At 33.2% G+C, this 27008-nt stretch overlaps 1 protein-coding gene across 1 annotated transcript; it reads right to left on the reverse strand.

Annotated features, from left to right (window-relative positions):
• Positions 1-1684: 1684 nt before the first annotated feature.
• On the reverse strand, positions 1685-26756 carry LOC139488212 (transcription factor A, mitochondrial-like). The gene is made up of 10 exons (XM_071273680.1): positions 26628-26756; positions 23487-23635; positions 20859-20932; positions 20407-20568; positions 16810-16908; positions 11899-11955; positions 8125-8244; positions 6962-7033; positions 6545-6583; positions 1685-4663 (listed from the first exon to the last, which is right to left on the reverse strand). Exons 1-10 carry the CDS (start codon positions 26717-26719, stop codon positions 4511-4513), a joined length of 1017 nt encoding a protein of 338 aa, XP_071129781.1. The 5' UTR covers positions 26720-26756; the 3' UTR covers positions 1685-4510.
• Between the last annotated feature and the right edge of the window lie 252 nt (positions 26757-27008).

A 27008-nucleotide genomic window follows, 5' to 3' on the forward strand; every position in this document is an offset into this window, starting at 1 on the left:
CCATGAAATGAAGTCGAGGTCAAGTGAAAACTGTCTGACAGACATGAGGACCTTTCAAGGTACGCACATATCAAATATAGTTATCCTATTACTTATAATAAAAGAGAATTCAACATTACAAAAAATCTGAACTTTTTTTTCAAGTGGTCACTGAACCATGAAAATGAGGTCAAGGACATTGGACATGTGACTGACGGAAACTTCGTAACATGAGGCATCTATATACAAAGTATGAAGCATCCATGTCTTCCACCTTCTAAAATATAAAGCTTTTAAGAAGTTAGCTAACACCGCCACCGCCGCCGGATCACTATCCCTATGTCGAGCTTTCTGCAACAAAAGTTGCAGGCTCGACAAAAACGGTATAATTTCCTTAAAATTGCCAATTCAGGGTCAGCAACCCAACAACCGGTTGTCCGATTTGTCTGAAAATTTCAGGGCAGATAGATCTTTACCTGATAAACAATTTTACTCTGTCAGATTTGCTCTAAATGCTTTAATTTCAGAGTTATAAGCCAAAATCTACATTTTACCCCTATGTTCTATTTTTAGCCATGGTGACCATCTTGGTTGGTTGGACGTGTCACACCACACATTTTTAATCTAGATACCCCAATGATGATTGTGGCCAAGTTTGGTTTAATTTGGCCCAGTAGTTTCAAAGGAGAAGATTTTTGTAAAAGCTAACGACGGACGACGACGAACACAAAGTGATGAAAAAAGCTCACTTGGCCCTTTGGGCCAGGTGAGCTAATAATAATGAATCCATAGTATGATACTTCCGTGCTAACTACCAAATAAGTAGCAACTGAGGTTTAACTTTAAACTTGCGATAAATAAATTAATCACTGCTATGCAAGTTGACAGTACCCTACTGGTTATAACTGAGAGTTTATAGGGTGTTCTTCTGTCATCAGGTTTATAACAAGTACTCATAATTCATCTGACACTACTTATAACACACTTATATACACACAAGAAAATAAATGATGTACCAGCAACTGTCACTTGAAACTGATAAAAGTTTAAGGGACTTCCTATAGAACAAGATACAGCTTAATGTTCAAAACATGCATTGATAAAGTCAGCAGATGATTAAACTAGTGGCTCTCAAGAGCCTGTGTTGCACACCTTACTTTACTTGGGTTTTTTGAAATCATATAAAAAAAGACAAAATCATAACAGATACTTAAATAATGATTGAGTCCAAATTAGGTTTAAATTAGGTTTAATATTGCATTCCATTCTGTGGTTTTCTAAAAGAAGACATTTGTATGTATTTCTCAAAAGGTCCTATGTTAAACTAAGTCCCCTGCTGGCAGCCATCTTGGATGATGGATTAGCAACAAAGTAACATCACTTATTCAGCACCTCATAAGGAACATTCATGCTACATTTGGTTTCATTCAATTCGGTGGTTCTCTTAAAGAAGACAATTGTATGTGTTTCCCATAGGCTCATATGTTAAATTAAGTTCCCCGCTGGCGGCCATTTTGAATGATGGATCGGCTACAAAGTAACAATGCTTGGTCAGCACCTCATAAGGAACATTCATGCTATGTTTGGTTTCATTCCAGTCAGTAGTTCTCTAGAAGTTCAAAATGTAAAAAGTTAACGCCAGACACCAAGTGATAAGAATAGCTCACTTGGCCCTTTGGGCCAAGTGAGCTAAAAATACAAACAATAAATCTGTAAGTGCTTTATTTGTAAAACAAGTGTACAAAATGGAACATACATTTCAACAACAATGATAACATCTACACTTTTCTGGAGTTGTTCATAGAAGTTTTTGAATATCTTTTAACTGGAGTCTGTGATATACCTGCACAGTTCAAATAGTCAGTTATATATTAAGGCTGTGAATATTTTTTGCATTCAAATTAAATGCATCAATCCAATTACATTAATAATACAATCCCCCCCCTCCAAGTACAACATATCCATCTGTAAAAATCAGTTTGAATTTCTCCAGATTACATATGATTTTAATGGTATTCTTTCCATGCATTTGAGCATAACACTTATTTAAGCAACTAAAAAGACATCTTTTCCATAGAGAAAGTGTTTGTATTTCACAACAAGTAATAAAACATCTAAATGGTTAACTTAAAACATCTGTAAATTCTTACTCATTTTAATCTATTCGACAGTTACCACAAATCTGCCTTTTTTTTACATATTTTCCATTATAAGTTGATCGTCAAGATATTTTATGGCATAGTAACAATTCTTTTATATCTAATCTATATACCCGTATAAAAAAATGTTCTTAAAATTAAAATATTTGCCATAAAAATTATTATAAAATACTACCTGCTTATTTTCTGTAGAATTCTTAAGTAAATTACAATTTCATGTGGAATGACAGGCAGTATCATCAAAAGAATCAGAGCATTGAAGTTTTATACTGATATATTTGCAAAGTTTAAATATTTATAAACTGCATATTCATATTTCTTTTCTTTTTCACCGGTAATAACAACCTTAAATGAATGGGTCTGTAAGCATTTTTAGGACATAAATCTCTTGCTAAAATCTAGCTCTCTTATGAACACATATTTGGTTAAAGTACATACATAGGACTAGTGTAATAATTATCTTTTGGACAGCAAGCAAATAGCATTTCAATATCAATAAATTCTTTTTACAATTCAATATTTCACAATTTTAATATTTCTTAGTACTTATATCTTTAAACGGTCCCATCTGTAAAAGTGATGGTATGTTGGTGCCTGGATAACTTACCTACCATTATTTCTAAAACATTGTACAAATGTATAAACAAAATATAATACCCTAGTTCTACCAACAGCATACATTATTTACCAATTGTTCAAACCAAGTAACTGCTTAGATTTTAACAATGTTCAGATTGAAGAAGCATTCTCAAGTCGTGAAACATGAGTATGATTCCATAGTATACGGATGCCCCAAACATGCACATTCATCTTATGTTCAGTGGACTGTGAAATTGGGTTGAAAACTCAAATTTTTCATTAAATTTAGAAAGATCATCTTATAGGGAACATGTGCTCTAACTTTCAAGTTGATTGGACTTCAACTTCATCAAAAACTACCTTATCAAAAACTTTATCCTGAAGAGGGACAGACATACAAACTAACAGATGAGCGCGCGCGCACATACCAGCAGTCTACTTCAATATTCATCTTGATTACTCTACCAGATTTAACCATGTAAGGTGTTAATATACTTTACCATTGAAATTAATTTGTTATAGACTATATACCTTACATTCATTTTGCACAATTTTCAGACCAATTATGTAGTTGTAATCCTGAACTGCCACACAAATACTGTAAACCTAATAAGACCATTCACATAATCCTGTCCAGACTGTGATACTCCTCCAGTTAAAATGAAACAACAGACAAACACCACTGGAAACATGAACTTCATATCCATAACTCTAACTGAGCACTTTTGATAGTTAATTCCTCCATACAGTTAAAATACAGGTCAAAACATACAATATAACAAACACTTTGTGAAATATTATAAAACACAAATAACACCAAATCTTTCCTGTATAAGAGGAGTTATGATACAATCAAACATATATATTTCCTATATGAGAATAGGTATGATAAGATTAGTTAATTGCCTGATTAATTAGTATTAGTTAATACCCACCCTTTCAATAACAATGATGCATCCATTTCTAATTGGAAAAGAATTATAAGAACCTTCGTATTATAACATAATAATGTGAATTCAAAGATAAAGTTCTTAATTCTAGAAGAGAGCCATTTGCAAACCAGAGAATATAATCAATAATCCTAGATCCATTTAAGGGAATATATGCGAGTGCATTTTTGAAACAAACTTGACAAATCAATTTTAATTTTTATGTTCAATTTGTTTTTCTTTCAAGGGCTAAAAATATTCTATCACACCCTCTCTTATGTCAACATTCTGAGGATTAAATATATAGCATCCATTTTGTTGAGTAGAATGTTTCATGTATATAGGAACATACTATAAAATATTCTGATAGAAAAATCTTTTCACATGATATACTAAAGCACCTCAATACACACAACTGTTCAATAATAACTGCCATTGAATCAGTCAAAGCTCCCTTAAATATAAGAAGCTATGATACTACCTACCACTTTCAGTCATGTTTGTACTTGACCTTATTGGCATCATATTTCAGACTTAAATGAATGATGATTATTGTATGAACTTTCAAAGAAGGTTACTTTTATTTCCCTTAAAATAATACTGGTTGTGGCTTCAATCAGGGAAATAAAAGTCCATCTTTAATGACCACAAGTTGTTTGTTTTTACATTAACACTATAAACAGTAGCCAATTGATATCAACAACAAATTGTGGAAGCAATTAATTCTACATTCATTTTATACAGTACATGTTTCTTAACGATCCAGATCAACAAATACAATGATAGTTTGCACCTTTATCAACTCTCTTTTAATTCAGTCTTTGGATTCTTTGGCTTCACTTTAGCTTTTCTGATTTTTGCTGATTATTTTTTTGTTGGTTTCTTTTTATTTGCTTTAATCAGCTCAAACACCTCCTCCACAAAGTCTGTTTTTCCTTTATCTTCAATTTTCTGGTACCATTCTTCCATTTCTTTTTCATAGCGATGTTGTTCTTTTACTGCCTTTTTATGCCATTTCTACAAGAAAAATAAATATACAATATGTTAGTTTCTTTGAAGTTTTACATATCCTTTAAACCCAGAAGGTAATAAAACATCAAAATGGCAAAAAAACAACATAAAGAACCAATTTTCCATAAATTAAGAACCATAACTCATGAAAGGTAAAAGTGAAAATTGTCACCATACCTTCATTTTGTCTTCAGTATCAGCATGAAGTGATAAATGGTGGCAAAAATTTACTCAAAAACTGTAAACCATATAGTAGTTGGAATTAAAGAACCTTAGTGAGCACGCTCACATACCCCATGTCCCCACATTGTCATTGGAGAAATTACATAAGTATAAGAAAAAAAAATTGTATAAGAAAAATATTGAATAATAATTTCCTGTCAATATACATAGTATGTCCTTATTATCTACAAAATTTGAGAGGAGTTGCGATGACAAACTGTTGCAGAAGTACATTGAAGCAAATAAGTTCAAAGGGGCATAACTCCTAGAAAAAAAATTGAACCGTAATTTCCTGTTGATATGCACATCTACATAGTATGTCCTTATTATCTACAAAGTTTCATGAAATTCTGTTGTGTGGTTTGAGAGGAGTTGCGATGACAAACTGTTGCAGTAGTACATTAAAGTAAATAAGTTCAAAGGGGCGTAACTCCTAGAAAAAAAATGAATCGCAATTTCCCGTCGATATGCACAACTACATAGTATGTCCTTATTATCTGAAAAGGTTTCATGAAATTCTGTTGTGTGGTTTGAGAGGAGTTGCGATGACAAACTGTTGCAGTAGTACATTAAAGTAAACAAGTTCAAAGGGGCGTAACTCCTAGAAAAAAAATTGAATCGCAATTTCCCGTCGATATGCACAACTACATAGTATGTCCTTATTATCTGAAAAGGTTTCGTGAAATTCTGTTGTGTGGTTTGAGAGGAGTTGCGATGACAAACTGTTGCAGTAGTACATTAAAGTAAATAAGTTTAAAGGGGCCTAACTCCTAGAAAAAAAATTGAATCGCAATTTCCCGTCGATATGCACAACTACATAGTATGTCCTTATTAACTGAAAAGGTTTCGTGAAATTCTGTTGTGTGGTTTGAGAGGAGTTGCGATGACAAGAAACAGGACTGACGGACGGACTGATGGACGGACGGGTCAAAAACATTATACCCTCCGCAACTTCGTTGCGTGGGGTATAATAAACATACAGATAACAATATATTATCAAAGATTTGGAGAATCTATAAAGTGTCTAGTATTATGCCACCAATACAGAAAATGTTCACATGTGCTCAAGTTTGTTTAGGTATCATATTGTTTCTAAAATTATATTTTTAATTAAAGAACCTTAGTGAGCACGCTCACATACCCCACGTTCCCACATTGTCATTGGAGAAATTAAATAAGTATAAGAAAAAATACTGAATAATTTCCTGTCAATATACTGTTGCAGTAGTACATTAAAGTAAATAAGTTCAAAGGGGCGTAACTCCTAGAAAAAAAATTGAATCGCAATTTCCCGTCGATATGCACAACTACATAGTATGTCCTTATTATCTGAAAAGGTTTCGTGAAATTCTGTTGTGTGGTTTGAGAGGAGTTGAGATGACAAACTGTTGCAGTAGTACATTAAAGTAAATAAGTTCAAAGGGGCGTAACTCCTAGAAAAAATATTGAATCGCAATTTCCCGTCCATATGCACAACAACATAGTATGTCCTTATTATCTGAAAAGGTTTCGTGAAATTCTGTTGTGTGGTTTGAGAGGAGTTGCGATGACAAGAAACAGGACTGACGGACGGACGGACTGACGGGTCAAAAACATTATACCCTCCGCAACTTCGTTGCGTGGGGTATAACAAGTATGGAAAGAGAAATATATCATAATTATTACCTCCTTCTCTTCATCTGATAATGTACTCCAAAGTGGTCCCTAAAAAATACAAGAAACAAAACATATAAATAATTTGATACCCCACTGGATTACATGAAATATGGTATTTCACTAATTTCAAGTTTTAATGTTTGAAGAAGAGGAATATTGTTTCTCTAATCCTTACACGATTTATCCTTTCCTGACCTGTAGTTTGTTTGATTACAGTTCCTAGTTAGTCAAAATTCGTTCAAATTTTCTTGCTTTCTTCTGAATTTTATAATGTGATGTCATGAAAAAATTTCCATATTTATTTACTCTCAACAGTTAAATTTTAAACATTTAAAAGACTCAGCAAGCCTCGCGTTTTAAATTTGAAAATTTAACTGAGTGGATAAATAGTGTTTAACTTGTTATTTAATTTAATAAAATATTTACCTCCTTGTGTTGGTGTCGATATATTTGATAAGCACCCATATTTTTCTTTGGAACTTCTAGTTTTTCTAATTCCTGCAATAAAAGAAGTATTTTAAATTTAAGAAACTGTTGATTTCTATGGTTTTTATAATAAACCTTAGTCATAAAATTCACACATGTCAAAAAAAAGAGGCAATTGTTTGAGGGATCTACTTATATATCCCTTGTCTGCTACATTGGTTGTTATACATAGATACTTGTCATGTGTCTCAGAATAAAGTTACCAAATAAACATAATGTCAAACTTAAATATAAAGGAAATCGTAGGTATAATTCACATGTAAATTTTATGATCAGAGGTCTTAAAACACTAGTTCAATGAATAAATAATATGTATTCAAGGTATGTTTTTACTGTAAACATAATGTGAAATATTTTGCTATCATTTTAAAGGCTGTGCCCAGTTAAGTTAACTTTGGCTGATCAGTTCTATGTTTTAAAACGGAACAGTGTTGCAATTTTATCTGTCCAATGGCATAAACTTCTATAAATCTGTTTTGTTTTTGTTTTTTCACATTTTTATTAATATTCTTTTAGAAATGCTGGCATGTGAATGCTCACAAAGCAATATTCCAGAAAATTTCTATTTTCTATCCATGATTTAACTCCTGCAAGAATAGTTCATTAGCAGACTATCAACCTAACACATACCCTTCTGATATAAATGTCATAGATATTGCACATAAAATGTAGACATGAGAATTCTTACTATGCCATTGTCAATATAAATTTACTTTTTAAAGGGACACAAGTCCTGCTAGTAATGATTTAGCACTGATTTTCAAAATCATTGTCTTCTCAAAACTTTATGATTCCTTATTGGACTACAAACTTAAAATTCTGATTTTCTGTTTTTAGAACCACTTTTAAGCACTGTGTTTGGCCAATTTCCTGGCACCCAGTTTTTAGTGGTAGAAGAAGCTAGAGTGCCCAGGGAAAACCACGGACCATCAATAGGAAAACTGACAATCCTAGTCAATTAAGATTAGTTTCGAGTGCACCTGCACGAGCAGGTATAAAACTCACAACCCCAAAGTGACTAGCAAGTGATTACAGTAGTTACTACTTAGACCACTGGGCCATCCAGGCTGGACTTCAATTTAAAAAGGATTTTTGTTTTATACCTTTTGTAATAATGATACTTTAACATCTGATCCATCTCCTTGTTCCACCATGTTTTCCACCCATTCTGTCATCTTCAGGTTGTATTCTTCCTTAGCCTCAGCATATAGTACTTCAAAAGACTGAAAAAAAAGAATTGAATACTGTAAATTCAGAAATTATTGCGATGTTTTTATTATTTCAAAATTGTGTCAGGGTTGTAATAGCAATGATTTAAACTTTTTTTATACAAATAAAACATGATTTTTCTCAATATCTCAAAAATTAAAATCGCATTTTTAGTCTAAAATGACAAAATCGCAATAATAAATGCACCCAATAATTTCTGAATTTACAGTAATAAGGAATTGTTGAAGTTTAAATATTTTACAAAGTGAACACTAAGGCCAAAAATACAATATTGTTTGTTTCCCCTTCCCCGACCGACCCGGTAAAATCGTTGCGATAAATGATAGGTAAACAAGAAAAATAAACATGGCTGGTCACAATATTTGTGTAGCAGCAAGCAGGGGTTCAAATTAGAAGTGGTCCGAGGTACGCGATCTTTCAGTTTTGCAATCAGACTTTCCACTTTGATACTAGCTACGCCCGACGGACCTAAGGAAATAAAAAATAACTTTGCAAACCTTTTTACCAAAGTTTCCAAATAAACTATTTCAAAACTTATTTTCATCTTTATTTTTCAAGACAGCGATGTTCATTTTGTTCAACCGTTAGCTTTATACAGAAAATCGCTGACAAGTAATGTGTAAATTCGAGTAAAATCGTATCTGACTGACAAACACAACATTGAACTAGATGCTCTGCAGGGCGCAGCTTTATACGACCGCAGAGGTTGAACCCTGAACGGTTGGGGCAAGTATGGACACAGCATTCAAGCTGGATTCAGCTCTAAATTTGGATTGTGATTAAATAGTTGACGCAGCATAGGTTTCTGACACAGAATGAATGTGGTCTAATGAACTAAAAATACTTTTTTTTCCTTTGAGCAATTCACTATGCTGTTGAATATTAATCCTCTCAAAAAAATGTTTGAAGAAATTTTCTTTTTATTTATGAAATCTGAAATGAGAAAAATTTAACCCCCCCCCCCCCCATTTTTTTTTTCACATCCCCCTTTCCCCTTTCCCTTTTTCCAAAACTGATCTCAATTCAAATTTCTAATGGAGTTTGCAACAATAACTACTCATTTAAATACATCATAAAATATTAAAATGTAACAAAAGGTGCATGTTATCACTGAATGGTAAAGATTGTTTTAATTTATCAGTTGGTAGTAATAGTGAATATACATTGTATATTGTATAAAACAATGATTTAAGTTGATTCAACTTCTATTCTGGACAAAGAAAGATAACTCCAATCAATTGAAAATTTCTTGCTAATGCACAATATTGTGCAATTAGATATTTCTTGCTATTGCGCACTACTGTGCAATTGAAAATATTTGCTATTGCACAATACTATGCAATTGAAGATTTCTTGCTATAGCGCAATACTGTGCAAATGAAAATTTCTTGCTTTTGCACAATACTGTGCAATTGAAGATTTCTTGCTATTGCTGAATACTGTGCAATTGAAAGTTTCTTGCTATTGCACAATACTTAATATAATAATTTTTGATCCTGATTTGAACCAACTTGAAAACTGGGCCCATAATCAAAAATCTAAGTACATGTTTGGATTCAGCATAACAAAAAAGCTCAAGAATTTAATTTTTGTTAAAATCAAATTTAGTTTAATTTTTGACCCTTTGGACTTTAATGTAGACCAATTTGAAAACGGGACTAAAAATTAAGAATCTACATACACAGTAAGATTTGGCATATCTAAGAACCCCAATTATTCAATTTTTGATGAAATCAAACAAAGTTTAATTTGGACCCGATTTGGACCAACTTGAGAACTAGGCCCATAATTAAAAATCTAAGTACATTTTTAGATTCAGCATATCAAAGAACCCCAAGGATTCAATTTTTGTCAAAATCAAACTAAGTTTAATTTTGGACCCTTTGGACCTTAACCCTTTCGCCGATGAGTCCCGGTTTACCGGGATTCACGCTTCAGACAGCTGACGATGAGTCCCGTTTTACCGGGATCGGAATACCTCTTTTATGTTTCCCACTCAAAACGGTGCAAACATGAGTTATCTTTTTTTGATGAATACCCGGATGAAAGTGTAAACATGGCGCTTCCGTTTGTTGAAAACCGTGTCAAAATCAGACGAAATTTATGGAATTTACGAGAATTTGATATGAGGGAACATTTTTTTTGAAAGAATATGGAAGAATTGAAGCCAAACTAGTATACTTTTTTGACATAAAATGTCGTTTTATGTACAAAACACTTGGAATGGACATCGTTCAGTGTGAGGAATTTGTACAGCCTCATAAAATTTTTCAAAATTTTGCAGTTTTGGGTTTAAAAATTACGATTTGGGGTCTAAGAGCAGAATTTTGAGAATTTCACCTAGATAATGCAGAAAATTTGAATATTTTATGAAGAAAAAATTATCAAAACATGAACAGAACTGTGAATATGGTGTTAGTGAATGAAATAAATGCACAAATAACTACAAACAAGTTTTTATTGACATTTATTATGAAGATCTCCCACTTGAGTAATAGTAGCCAGGGAAGCCATCGTCTCAGAGTAGCTTCTGTCTGGGCAGCAATCGGTGAAAGGGTTAATGTAGACCAATTTGAAAACGGGACCAAAAATTAAGAATCTACATACACAGTTAGATTCGGCATATCAAAGAACCCCAATTATTCATTTTTTTATGAAATCAAACTAAGTTCAATTTTGGACCCTTTGGGCCCCTTATTCCTAAACTGTTGGGACCAAAACTACCAAAATCAAACCAAACCTTCCTTTAAGTGGTCATAAACCGTGTGTTTAAATTTCATAGATTTCTATTTACTTAAACTAAAGTTATGGTGCGAAAACCAAGAATAATGCTTACTTGGGCCCCTTTTTGGCCCCTAATTCCTAAACTGTTCAGACCTCAACTCTCAAAATCAATACCAACCTTCCTTTTGTGGTCATAAACCTTGTGTTTAAATTTCATTGATTTCTATTTACTTAAACTAAAATTATTGTGCGAAAACCAAGAAAATGCTTATTTGGGCCTTTTTGGCCCCAAATTCCTAAAATGTTGGGATCAAAACTCCCAAAATCAATCCCAACCTTCCTTTTGTGGTCAAAAACCTTGTGTTAAAATTTCATAGATTTCTATTCACTTTTACTAAAGTTAGAGTGCGAAAACAAAAAGTATTCGGACGACGACGACGACGGCGGTCGTATAAAAATTTAACTATAACCACTGAACCATGAAAATGAGGTCAAGGTCAGATGACACCTGCCAGTTGGACATGTACACCTTACAGTCCTTCCATCAAGGTCAAGTGATAACTGTCTGACAGACACGAGGACCTTGCAAGATACGCACATATCAAACATAGTTATCCTATTACTTATAATAAGAGAGAATTCAACATTACAAAAAATTTGAACTTTTTTTTCAAGTGGTCACTGAACCATGAAAATGAGGTCAAGGACATTGGACATGTGACTGACGGAAACTTCGTAACATGAAGCATCTATATACAAAGTATGAAGCATCCAGGAATTCCACCTTCTAAAATATAAAGCTTTTAAGAAGTGAGCTAACGCCGCCACCACCGGATCAGAATCCCTATGTCGATCTTTCTGCAACAAAAGTTGCAGTCTCGACAAAAAATAAATTTTGACTTCATTTTTCTTTCATAATTTACCTGCTTTTCTTGTTTAGACATTTCCTTCCACTCATGTCCCAGCATTTGCACAAATTCCTAAAAACAAAGAAGAAAAGAAGTATTGGTAATTTTTCAATGGAAAAGGGTCAAATGTCAAATATCAGACATATTTTTCAATTTCATAGAAACAACTTAAACAAAACAAAAATAACCTGAAGCACAATGAGACCTGAATTACTTAAATAACTGTACAAGAAACCGTATATATACATTGTATATATATATTTCCCTTATTAGGTCTTTCCACTTTTGTTTTTCTTCTGATTAAGGTCTTTCCTTTCTTAAATGGAAAGACCTTACTGTATTTAGTTTGTTTATTATTCTTTTTCTTCCGCCGTTTTTCAAAGTTAATCTTCGTTAAAAGTACGCAAGATATCAAAATGATCTTTGGTACCAAGTATCGGGTTAATAAAAGCTATCTTGTATTAGGGGGACCGAAGTTTACTATTTACCTTATAGGAGTTATCTCCCCAATTACAAAAAACACTGTTATCGCTATAACTCATGAACTATAAGACTTAGCGGCAAATGATTTTTTTTTAAATGTTCCTTGCCAAAAGTTACAGTTTCAAATAATTTGAACCAAAGTGATCCAGTGACCAATTATAGGAGTTATTTCCTCTTGAATATTTTAATTTTCAATATGCATATAAATCTCATGAACCGTAAGTCTTAAAGACTGCGGGTCTTCAGAATTGAGTTCATTGGACCAAAACTAGAAAATATAGGTCAAGGTCAAAGGTCAAGGTCATATTTTAGATTTTCAAAAGTTTTTCATTTCCCTATAACTATTGAACGGTTATAGATACAGAAAAATTAAGCAGTGAAAAATGATTGGTACTTCAAGGGGCAACTTTTTTACATTATGACTATACTGATTTTACCATCATGTAAGGGACATAACTCCCATTGATGGTTTTTAAAAAGCCATTTTTAGGCAAAACTCTTTAACAAAAGGTCCTTGACCCATACGGTCTTTTGCAATGACCTTGTGGAGCAATGACCTTGACGAAGGTCACAAGGTCAAAGGTCAAGGTCATCAAATTATGTGTTTTTTGGCACTATTTAAACAGTTTTATGTGTGTTTGAATTCCAATCAATCAATCAATCAATCAATCAATCAATCAATCAATTAATCAATCAATCAATCAATCAATCAATTAATCAATCAATCAATCAATCAATCAATCAATCAGTCAATCAATCAATCAATCAATCAATCAATCAATCAATCAAAGCAAGTTTCCGTTTCATGTGTTTAATACGGGATCCAAGGTCTCTTTTTTTCGCTTGTTTTAATAGACACTTTCCAACGTGTTTAACCAACGTGTTTAACCAACGTGTTTAACCAACATGTTTAACCAACGTGTTTAACCAACCAACCAACCAACCAACCAATCAATGCATGTTTCCGTTTCATGTGTTTCATACGGGATCCAATGTTGTTTTTTTTCCGCTTGTTTTAATTCAGCCTATCCAACCAACGTGTTTAACCAACGTGTTTCACCAACGTGTTAAACCAACATGTTTAACCAACGTGTTTAACTAACCAATCAATCAATGCATGTTTCCGTTTCATGTGTTTCATACGGGATCCAAGGTTTTTTTTCCGCTTGTTTTAATTGAGCTTATCCAACCAACGTGTTTAACCAACGTGTTTAACCAACGTGTTAAACCAACGTGTTTAACCAACGTGTTTAACTAACCAACCAACGTGTTTAACCAACCAACAAACCAATCGATCAATGCATGTTTCCGTTTCATGTGTTTCATACGGGATCCAAGGTTTTTTTTCCGCTTGTTTTAATTCAGCCTATCCAACCAACGTGTTTAACCAACATGTTTAACCAACGTGTTAAACCAACGTGTTTAACCAACATGTTTAACTAACCAACCAACGTGTTTAACCAACCAACAAACCAATCAATCAATGCATGTTTCCGTTTCATGTGTTTCATACGGGATCCAAGGTTTTTTTCCCCGCTTGTTTTAATTCAGCCTATCCAACCAACGTGTTTAACCAACGTGTTTAACTAACCAACCAACGTGTTTAACCAACCAATCAATCAATGCATGTTTCTGTTTCATGTGTTTCATACGGGATCCAAGGTTTTTTTTTTCGCTTGTTTTAATTGAGCCTATCCAACCAACGTGTTTAACCAACGTGTTTAACCAACATGTTTAACCAACGTGTTTAACTAACCAACCAACGTGTTTAACCAACCAACCAACCAATCAATCAATGCATGTATCCGTTTCATGTGTTTCATACGGGATCCAAGGTGTTTTTTTTTGCTTGTTTTAATTGAGCCTATCCAACCAACGTGTTTAACCAACGTGTTTAACCAACGTGTTAAACCAACATGTTTAACCAACGTGTTTAACTAACCAACCAACGTGTTTAACCAACCAACTAACCAATCAAGCAATGCATGTTTTCGTTTCATGTGTTTCATACGGGATCCAAGGTGGTTTTTTTTCGCTTGTTTTAATTAAGCCAATCCAACCAACTTGTTTAACCAACGTGTTGAACCAACATGTTTAACCAACGTGTTGAACCAACATGTTTAACCAACGTGTTGAACTAACATGTTTAACCAACGTGATTAACTAACCAACCAACGTGTTTAACCAACCAACCAATCAATCAATCAATCAATGCATGTTTATGTTTCATGTGTTTCATACGGGATCCAAGTTTTTTTTCCGCTTGTTTTAATTGAGCCTATCAAGGTGTTAAACCAATCAACGTGTTTAACCAACCAACATGTTTAATCAACGTGTTTAACCAACCAACGTGTTTAACCAACCAACCAACCAATCAATCAATCAATCAATGCATGTTTCCGTTTCATCTGTTTCATACGGGATCCAAGGTCTCTTTTTTTTCTTCGCTTGTTGTAATTGAGCCAATTCAATGTGTTTACCTAACCAACGTGTTTAACCAACATGTTTAACCAAACCAACGTGTTTAACCAACCAACCAATCAATCAATCAACCAATGCATGTTTCTGTTTCATGTGTTTAATACGGAATCTAATGTCTCTTTTTTTTCGCTTGTTTAAATTAACCCTATACAACGTGTTTAACCAAACAATGTGTTTAACCAACCAACCAACCAACCAACCAATCAAACAATCAATCCATTCCATTAATTAATGCAAGTTTCCGTTTTATGTGTTTAATACGGAATCCAAGGTTTCTTTTTTTTTCGCTTGTTTCAAGAGACCATACATCAAGTGTTTAATTAATAAACCAATCAACCAACCAACAAACTAATCAATAAATTAATCAATCAATATATATGATATTTTTATTTATGACAGTATAATAAAAAGAAAATGGAAGGAAAGACCTATCAATTATTCAAGAAGAATTGAACTTTAATTATTATTTTTTTTCTTCTGTCGTCTGAGATGCTATTTTATCTTACAACATTTCGAATGGATTTTTGGCCAATGATGTTTTACAGTAATGGGGGTTTCAAAACTCACCCTGTGTGACCGAACACTTATTCTTATAGGAGTTATCTCCCCGCATCTTCTTTTTCTTGTTATCGCTATATCTCTAAAACCGTAAAAGATTTTAACAAATTGTTTTCACCAAATTGTTCGTCTACTCTTAAGAATGATTTAGTTAATTTTGACTGGAGTCACTGGAAGACATTTTATGGGAGTTATTTCCCTTTGAAAATTTAAGATAGGCTATATGTTGGATAAATTCATATGTTATAAGTCGTAGAGACCTAGTCTTTTGATATAAAATCCATGGTCCATTTGAAGGAAATTGAGGTCAAGGTCAAAGGTCAAGGTCATGTAATAAATTTTGAATTTTGCTTGTTATCGTTATTAAAAAAAACTGTAACGGTAAATGATATGATGTGTATGCCAAATAACTGTTTACAATAAGGCGCTACTTCAACCTATTTAAGACGAAGAGTTTTGGTTAACTCTTATAGGAGTTTTCTCCCCTTATGTATTTGAAATCAGTATTTCTTCACAACCATACAAGTGATTGACCTGGGGTCTTTTGTTTTGACATCACTGACCTATGACCTCCAGATTGAGGTAAAGGTCAAAGGTCAATTGGACATTCTAGATTTTGACCTTTGCTAAAAAATCTTTCTGGTTCATTAAAAAACAAATAAAGTCTTCTGCATAAACCTATTAATCCTATTTGGTTTTTTTATATCAGTTTGATTTACCCCATTTTTTTTAATTTCATTCTTATCGAGGTGGAAAGATCTTCAATTGTTCTTTGAAGAATTGGTTTTTAATTCTAAAAGATTTATCTTTTTCCTGACTTGTTCATTTATCAACGTGTGGTTTGTTTGATTTCAGTACTTCATTGGTCAAAACTCAATTCAATTATGAAGTGGTATTTTCTGCTTTTCTTTGAATTTCCTGTTGTGAAAGCATGAAAAAAATGCAACCATGCCTGATGAAGTAACATCAAAAGAACATATCTTTTTGCAGATCATTTGAAAAGGAATAAGTTTGCCTGTATATTGTTTAAATATCATTAGAGAAACAGATTCCCCAACCAAAGTTTGTGTAATATGATATTTATATACTCTTGACAGTTAAATTTTAAATATTTAAAATGCATGGCTAGCCTCATGTTTTACAATTGAAAGTTCTATCTTGAGAGGATTAATATGGTATCACACTCGATGCAGTGGTAGAATTTATAAATATTGAATTAGAGTCATGGTCATTTCAATTAACTATGAATCTCCTAGATAAAACATGGCTCTATGTGAATACATTATCCAAAGAATTTCTTTCAGTAAGAGTTGATACACCAAGTGATGAGAAAAGCTCACTTGGCCCTTCGGCCCCTTCGGGCCAGGTGAGCTAAAAATGTATCAAGATGGCATCAATACTTACTGTAGCAGACTTATCAGAATATGGATTTGGCATTTTACTATTCACAAAAATCATGTAGGATGATAAAGGTCTCTTAGGTAATCCATGCTCTGTATTCTTCTGAAATCACAAATAAATTTAAATGAAATATAAATAGCTGTACCACATGCAACTAACAGTGTTTTATATAAAAAAAAAATACAGATGACCGATAATGGAATTTTATGTAGACAACAGAAACATCAATAGATGCTGCCATCAATTAAGAGCTTGATTATGGCAAAAACTGTTTTGCTGTCAAGGTATACATTTTGTATAGTTTATTTAATGCAAAAATAAACAGTACACCCTATATCATCATTTAAGATTGTAATTGCAGAAATTAAGCAAGTGCTCCACAGGGCACAGCTTTATACGACCACAGAGGTTGAACCCTAAACAGTTGGGCCAAGTATGGACACAACATTCAAGCTTGATACAGCTCAGAAATTGTATTGTGATCAAATTCTTGACATAATATGAGTTTCTGACACAAAACAAATGTCAAGATCTTACAAATCTATTATGTAATATTGTGCCATTAAAGATTTCTTCTTAACTTTTCAAAAATTTGGGGAGAAAATTTGAAAACTACTACCACCCCCCTTTTTTTGCAATAAGTTCAAAACCTGACATTTCTTTATACATTATTTATAAGTAGTGTAAGGGAGGTATATCAAAACATACCAAACATTGTATGTTAAATGTTTTTGAATTACCTCCCTTACACTGCTATTAAATTGTCTTAATTGTCCATTGACCAGAAAAACCTAGTTCCCTCCTTTTTTTGCCCCTAATTTCCCTTTTTTGGTCCCTTTTTCCAAAACATATGAGCCATAACCCCCCACAGTCATTACTAAGCATCCCTTAATGGTATTGAAACTTATGGTATAATTTCAGAGAGATTCATCCACTTAAACACAAGTTATTGTTTGAAAACTACAAAAATGCTCATTTTAGGCCCCCTTTTTGGCCCCTAATTCCTAAACTATTGGGACCATAACCCCCAAAATCAATTCCAACCTTCCTTTAGATACATTGAATCTTTTGGTAAATTTATAGAGATCCATTCACTAAATCTAAAGTTATTGTCTGGAAAACCTAGTTTTGCGCCACTTTTTTGCCCCCAATTTCACCTTTTTTTACACTGTGTTTTTATAGCAATTTAAACAACATGCAATTAGGGAATTGTTTCTCTTGAATTATTGTTAATTTCATATTTAATGAAACTTAAAAATCTAAATAATATATATCCTTTACATTATGCAACACACAAAAAGTGTAATAGAACAAAACAACAAAGACTTGTTTAATTATATAATAGAATTTATAAAAAAAACAAAAAAAATGATCTAATTATATATTAAAGGAAGACCCCTTTTTGGCCCAAAATACAGTTAACTTTCGTTGTCTCGAACTTGGTTGACTCGAAATTTCGGATGAGACGAAGTTTGCACGTGGTCCCGAATTTTGTTCCATTTAAATGTATGTAATTCTACTCCTGATGACTCAAAATTGGATGAGTCGAAATTTCGGTTGAGTCGAACTAAATTTACGATCCCAAGGTTAACACTTGCATTAAAAATTCATTATTTATCTCGTACTAATACACATATGTCAAAACATGACCTCCGGCATTTAAATGGATTCAGTCTGCACGGTTAGCCACTAGTCCGATGCCCCAGACTAGTAAAATTTCATTCGGACTATTGAGTTTTTGCAAAACATTGTTTGGACAAATAAGAAAAATGTCTTAATATTGATCTTAGGACTAGCAGTTGAAAAAGTTTTTGGTGCAGACTGCTGGATTGAAGAGTTAATCTGACAATACATGTGTAATTAAATTTCCAGTCACTGACCACTGTATTGATTTATGACATGCTATTTCCACGAGTGTTTACCTAAGATTATCTTTTATGGAATTTTCATAAATAATTAGTGATGCATTGTTAATGTTTATGAAAAAGTATTTAAAATGTTTACAAAACAATTAATTTTGATTTACACTAATAAGCTTGGGTGTGTATAAAGTAAGGATTATGACTTCCGTTGATGATCACCTAAAAACTACTCAATCGGCGTCATTAATCTTGTTGTATTTTCTTTTGAAAAGAAAGAGTGAGATAAAACAAAATGAAGAGGAATCTAAATTTTCTAAAGTCTCTTGTATCCGAGAATAAACAATTTTGTCAACTATAAACAATCTGAATAACGGAACTATCGATTGGAAATTCTTCTCTCGGATAAAAGCCATAGGAAAAGGTTGAAACTGAAACAATTGAATAAGTAAAAATAATGTTATTATAATAATGAAAGACCTTGACATACAAGTACATCGATCTGATACCAGAATATCGATCCCCTTCCCATATTCACCCGGATTTATTGTAGCTTTACCAAGCTAAGCAAGAGTTGTGTCCCTTGTTCTGTCAAACTTCCGGTTTTCGTTTGTGTCGAACTACGTGTATCTCGAAATATTTCTCTGGTCCGGCTGACTTCGAGGTAACGAGAGTCGACTGTATAGCAGTTTTACAAAATTGTGAAAATGTTATCTTTTAGCTATTTATTGGAAAGTAGAATGCTTCTGCTACACAAATATGGGCTTTTTTTGGCAATATAATGCACACAAATCGGGTACTACTATCATTAAGTCATGCTAAATTACTGAAATCTTCACAATTTTAGCATTTTAGTTAAATTTTCGACAGTTTCCGTCTTAAATGAAAGTGGCCACATTTGTGTTCATTCATAATATTGAAATGACAGTTGTATTTGATGATAATGCATAACACATATAAATGTTGAGGATGAACACGGATGCGGCCACTTTCATCTTTCATTATTGACAAAAACCATTTGAAAAGTGACGATTTTTTGCATATTTGATAGATTTTTCAGATTTAAGCTTGAATTGGAGCGTTTTTAATGACTTAACCAGTTAATTTGAGGCCAAAATCGGCCCTAACTGGACCTACTCCTTTGTAACGATTCTGCAGAACCTGGTGTCTCGCCTACTTTTGCTGTAAATCGCAGGCTCAACAAAAATGAGGGAAAAAAAATAATAAAAATATTCCATCATTATAGTAATATTTATTTATTATTATGTAAATAATTCTTGCGTTTTATGTATTAGTGCTTTTTTCTCGTGCAATTCTTTATTACATGTACATTATTAGTTTGCTAATTTAAAAATACATTTCAAAAAAGATGAGCCACTCTTGAAAGACTTTTAAAAAATGATGCCCCACTCGCACTTTCATTTTCTATATTTAGTGGACAGTGAAATTGGGGTCAAAACTCTAATTTGGCATTAAAATTAGAAAGATCATATCATAGGTAACATGTGTTCTAAGTTTCAAGTTAAATGGACTTCAACTTCATCAAGTAAGATTAAATAATTATCATCAATCTGAAATAATTTTCAACTTTAGTAAGCAGTAGTAAAATATAATAAATTTTATTGAACTGATAGAAATTCTAAAATAACCCTGCAGGAAATTTTTCTGTGACTTTTTTAAAATGGAGATGGAGAAATGAGTCTGAAGCGGTTACCCTTATCTAAATTTTAAATATGCATACCTGTTTTTCTTCTTTTTTCTCCTTCTTTTTGATTTTTTCTTCTCTTATTTGTTTCTTTGCTTCCTTGAGTAATTCCTTTTGTTCAGCAGTAAGACTATCTTTAAACTTTTTCATTTCCTCCCTATAAGCTTCTAATCTTACGTGTGCACGGTCTTGATACCCCTTCAAATATTAAAAGACAAAATAAAATATGTTTACATAAGAAATATTTTGCTTGCCTTACAGCAAAATTGACATTTTTGTTATTTAAGACTAAAATGCATTTTCATTTTTTGTAATACTGAGAAAAGGTCCTGTTTAATTCATAAAAAAATATTCAAAATGCCAGTTTACATTATTATTGTGATTATAAACTTGTTGCATTTTTCGAACAAATAAAAACATCACAATAATTTCTAACTAACAGTACTGTTTGTTCATGGGGTCAAACTTATGCATAAGTTGTACGTTACCTTCCTTGTAACATCGTCTAAAGATTCCCACATACCACTACATATCTGTACAGCTTTTGATGCTTTCTTTTTGTCTGGAAAATAGCAAAAGGTTAAAATAATAATTAATCATAGAATTAGTTTTTGTTAAAAGGCCAGCTGGAGTCCAACTTTGGGGGCCGGATTTTCTCACTGTGTTGAAAACCCACTGGTGGCCTTCAGCTGTGTTTTTACTCTTTGGTCAGGTTGTTCGCTCGTTGACACATTCCCCATTTCCATTCTCTATTTTATTTTCCAAATGCTGAATTACACAATTACCCTTTCTAGCTGGCTTCTCAGTAATTTATTTCCAAAATCTGCTTATTTCTAGCTGGCTTCTCAGTAATTAATTTCCATAATCTGTTTATAATTCAGATGTATTTATAAAAGATAATATATAAGGCCAGGGTTTTTTAATTTGTTGGTTTACGGATTTTCCCCATGAAAAAGTCGGGTCGGTCGGTCGGGAAAAAAAATTTTAAAAAAATCTTTCAAGACAGAAAAATATGCAAAATAAATATCTTTCTAACAATATGTTTGTTATGCTATTTTGTCATCATTTCTTAGATTTTGGTTCGATGAAATTTTATTGCTCAGCTGTCATAAACATCCCATGACATTCTAAAAATTTCCCGTAAAAAAAGGGGGTGCACGGACAAAGACGAAATTAAATCGTCATTTCACAAACAAGAAAAACAGATTCGCGTACACAGGCACTTGTTTCTGTCAATGTGGTGTTTACTATCCATACCAGTACAAAAACAGTGTTTTTTGTATTTTTGTACTGGTATGGATAGTAAACACCACATTGACAGAAACAAGTGCCTGTGTTCGCGTAGCTCTTAATAATTCCAGAAAACTTATTTTGAATTATGATATTCAAGCACAAAAACTGATAAGAAAAAAAATATGTAAAAACGTCGTACGAAAATAAGTTTCAACACACGTGTCAAACAGACTCGTCCACGAGAAAAACGGGTTAATCTGTTGTCCTGCATTCCCGTTTTTTTTATCCAAATGGACGATATTTTTTTATTATCTATGAAACAAGAAAATATACCAAATGATCATTTAATTATCGACTAGGAGTCAATATTAAGAATTGAACGATGGACAGTTAGTGCGTGAATTTTTCTTGCTACCTGATGGGAAGGTATTACGAGACGTGAATAATCAAAGTATATTGATTGGTTAGGACAATCCAAACCTAGTAAATGTCCTTCAATCCCGTAGAGTATCGGATTTGTCCTTTCTATTTTAGCAATTAGATTTTGCCTGGTCATTAATCATGCATATTCATGAATTGGTACACAGGTAACTTCTATCTATAAATAGTCAAATCTTCTGGAGTTTCGTAAACAAGTTAACAACGTTAAATGATATACACTACTTCATAACGTGTGTGGTAAAATTTGTTGATTGATGCACGTGGTTATTCTAGTAAATGAATTAATCTATAAAGCTAGAGGCTAGAGCACTTTCCATATTCCTCAGCTAAGAGTCGACTAGCCCTTTTTGAAAGGCTAATGCTTGTATTCAGTAATTTAACTTGATGTCTTCCACCTGTCCACATTTGGACAAGTCTATTTCTATCAGATGATGCATCTTACGGACTGATGACAAATACGGGAAACGAACTTTTTGTGTAATAGGTTTTAAACACAGGTTTCGTTTTGCAGAATTATTTGCGAAATTGACATTTCAAGGTCAGTTATAATTGATTTGTCTATTTTTAGAAATGTAAACTTGAAGTTTTATTTTTTCACTATAGAAAGTGTTATCAATTTTGTTAGTGATTAATGCAATCATTTCATAAGAAAAGAATATTTTAATTATTTTTTAGGGATAATGCATTTGTTAAGGTAGGCGGGAATAAAAAAGTCGGCGGATCCGTAAACCAACAAATTAAAAAATCCTGGCCTAAGTTGAAAGTCTTCAACAAAATTTATATACACCATATTTTTCTAACCGTGAAAGTTGCGGAAATAAGTTTGATTAAAATACTTTAGTTCTATCAATTGTATCTTGTCTGACTGGTCCAATAGAGTTTATTTTCTGCATTTGTAACAAAATGTTATTCAATTTTATTTTTTATAACTATCCATGCACACCATTAATTATAAATTGGAATAATATATCAATCATTACATATAATATGTATCTGACAATAATCATGGGCTATATATTCAACAAGTATATAATGATCTGGTTTGTTTTTCTTTCTCACTGATATAATAATGTCTGGAAACAACATACATGTAAGAAGTAACTCTGAAATTGGAGCGTCACTACCAAAATTCATAAAAATGTTTTTTGTTGTTGTTTTCTAATGTAAAAATAATAATAAATGATGGTCCTATATGATATCCTAAAATGATTTGAAAATGTATTCACAATAGGATCAATATTGTTTTTGATAAAGATAATGATGGTTCCCTTCGAATTCTCATTATGGAAAATGATTATTACCCAGCTAAATGAATTGTTCTCAATTTACTGGCCAGTTGTTTTATCCAAAAAAAAGAAAATGCTATACATGGATAAAGCTATAAATTGTGGCACTATGAGGCATAAAAATATTTTTTAACTCAAGTTACTGTAAATGCATACCTGCTTGAAGATTATTATTTTCTACTATTTCATTATAATGATTTTTATAGAATTCCAAATAAGATGTCATAGGTCTTTTAGGAGCCTTTGGCAGACTGTGAATATCAATCTTTTCTTTCTTGGTGACATAGTTTCTGTTTATATTCAACCTGTGAAAAGAAATAACATATACACATATAAATCAATATATTGCAAAGTACAATTCAGGAAATCATCTCTCCCTTGTATTTGAAAACTTGATCAAGTAGCATAGGAACTTCCCTTCCTTATTGACCTCACTTATTTGGGCCATATCACATAAGACAGGATTGACGTGGGATGAATCGACTGGGGACACTACGGCGGATCAACATGGGGCCGGATCGACATGGAACTGAAAGCCCAAAGAAGCCATAAACTTTTAAATATTTCCATATGTTTTCATAAATTTCAAGAATATATACCATATAAATATTTGAATAAGTTTATTCAACTTTAATGCTCTGATCGCTGCAATATACCATTTTAGCGCTAATGCGATGTAACGCAAACAACAAACAATCAATCAATCAATTAATGCCCTGAATATTTATATATTTTAAGTAGGGCAAAAGGACTCTATTGGAAAACGCACTCGAGGCAAATGGACCCAGGCCAAACATGTTTCTAGGGTGAACGGACCCTTGTAGACCTCAAAGTTAGTTTAATATAATATCCTATGTTCAAAAGTGATTACAGGAAATACTCATTTTTTCCGAGAGAACTATCAGGGTGTCAGAAAATACGCAAAGTACAAACATTACGCTATGGTAACATTGTTACCGTAACGCTTTTCTCTGTGACATTATTGTATATGCATTATCCATCACGACGATTAAACGTATAGAAAACACAACGTATGATTTATTAAGATTCTACACCATTTAATGGTGCCGTAACCTTTGGATATATATGGATTCAAAGCTGAAGTCAGTTCGTGCTGGAGCCGTCACGAAGCTACTGGTGAAATTCGACGAGTTAAAGTCAAAAACGGACACAGAAGTTGACGAAGTGAAAGCCCTTGATGATGCTGTCACGCAGAAACAGAAAACATTGATAGACCTGAATAACAGACTTTTGGAACAGACATCGGAGGAAAATCTGGAGCAGGAAATCACCGACTCAGATGAGTATATGTACGAACTTGATTGTAAAATTAGACAAATTCGGAAATTTATTAAGTCCTTTGAAACAAATACTATAATTTCGCATGATACTGTTGGTCCTTCAACGAGCAGACTTAACCCAGACGCATATAATTTCAAACCCGAAGCTAGAGTTGATATGAACACATGTGCAATAGATTCTATGAACCAGCAGTATTCAATTCACGCCCCTGCAGTGCATACCAGTCGTCATAGAATGTCATGTTTCAAGTCCCGTCAGAACCGAGATCTTCAAAAACTAATTACCATCGGCTTCCAAAGTTAGACTTACCCTATTTTAATGGAGATATTCTCAAGTGGCAGACATTTTGGGATTGTTTTGAGACATCTATACACTACAACGAAACATTAACACCAATCCAAAAGTTTAACTATCTTAAAGCCCAGCTAGAGGGAAACGCCGCGCAAACAGTGGAGGGATTCGCTTTGATAAATGGTAACTACGAAACCGCAGTCAACCTTCTCAGAGATCGGACAACCTAGCAAACTTATACATGCTTACATGAAAGCACTCATGAATTTACCCGCACCGTCAAATGATGCTTTTAGTTTGAGGTCTTGCGGAGACAGATTAGAATCATATGTACGAGGATTAGAGTCACTTGGTCAAACACAAGAGATGTATGGTTCGCTTTTGGTACCTGTAGTTTTGGACAAGTTACCGATTGACATAAGAAAGAATATTGCACAAGAACACGGAAGAGATAATTTGATATTGGATAATCTACGCAAATCTATAACTAAAGAGATTGAAATACTCAAGGCAGGACAGGGAGTCATGGAATCGGACAGATTGTACGCAACTGCATTTTTTATGGGTACGCAATCACATACATACAAGGGTAAATACACAGACACACGCAAGAAGGTAAATACACGTACATGTATTTTCTGTTCAGGTGAGCACTATCCGATGGAGTGCTCTGAGGTAACAGACGCAAACGCTAGAAATCAAATTGTAAAACAGAAAGTTATGCTTTAACTGTTTAGGGTCACACCGAGTGGCCACATGTAAGTCTACAAAACGATGCAAAAAATGTGACAGAATGCATCATACAAGCATATGTAAAGGTTAAGAGGTAATTCCCAGAACGACACCGGAGCCTACAATGCAACAGTCAGCTATAGAGATAGTTGAAACACCAAACGAGACTAGAGTAATGTATTCATCACAACAGTCATAACATTCTCCTGAAAACAGCAATACACCAGTTATATAACAACCAAGAAGTAGAATGTAACATATCTATATTGCGAATTTACATTTTTAATTTTCGTTGCATATTTCACTTTTATCGCCCCCAGAATGTCGGAAAATAGTTGAAGTACAAACATTACGCTATGGTAACGTTGTTACCGTAACGCTTTTCTCATTTTATGCATTATCCATCACGACGATTAAACGTATAGAAAACACAACGTATGATTTATTAAGATTCTACACAGGGATTGAACGCTCTCCCTCCTAGGGTAGCATCAGCACCGTCAGTCGAGGCCTTTAAAGCCTTGCTGACAAAGCTGAACTAAATTATAAATTGGGGGTGGTGGAGGGGGTCTGTACGCGCACCCAAGTCATGGCATAATAATCAGCTCGTTGATTGTGTCACAGGAGTTTGAAATATATGGTATATTTTTACCCCGTATTGATAGGATTTCAAACTCCTGAGATTGTGTGGACATTATCAGGCAGAAGCAGAAGAAGCAGACATTCTAAAACCAATCTAGGTGCCGAAATGAAGCTCTAATGTTCTCAAATTATCAACAAAATATCATTAGTACCACAAGAGCTACTGTTCGGCAACTGTAACCGGTATGTAAAAATATATAGAGAGATATTTAAAAAAAAATAAAGGTGAGGGTTACAGTTTGGCTCTCTTTAATATATTTTGCTGGAAAGGCATGTTGTGTCAGCTATTTCTATTCTACTTGCAGAAAGAACAAGCTAGGTATGTCTTACCCAATGCTATAGCTAGAGGAACATAGTTTAAATACACCACATTTTGAAAATGCAAATGTTCCAGACTTGGCACATGTTGCCAATAGCGCCATTTTTAGTAGGTCACTATGGTGTGGCTGAATACCAATACTATTTTCTGATCATTTATTAAGGTAGCTTTTTGTGTCCATCTTCTTCCATAAAATATAAAATTAGAAATCTTTTTTTGTTAAGTCGTGTATTATATTCTCTACTAAGATTATTTTTTATTATAAACGTGTTGTAATTCTGGTTTCTGTGGTTTATTTACAACTTTTCGTTAAAACAAAAACAGTTTTCGGTTTTAAGATGTAGTTCAACAAACTTTACGTATTGTTGTACAAAACGAAACTTAGGGCATTT

This window comes from Mytilus edulis, chromosome 9 (assembly GCF_963676685.1).
Source record: "Mytilus edulis chromosome 9, xbMytEdul2.2, whole genome shotgun sequence".
In the NCBI taxonomy this organism is placed as follows: Eukaryota; Metazoa; Mollusca; class Bivalvia; order Mytilida; family Mytilidae; genus Mytilus; species Mytilus edulis.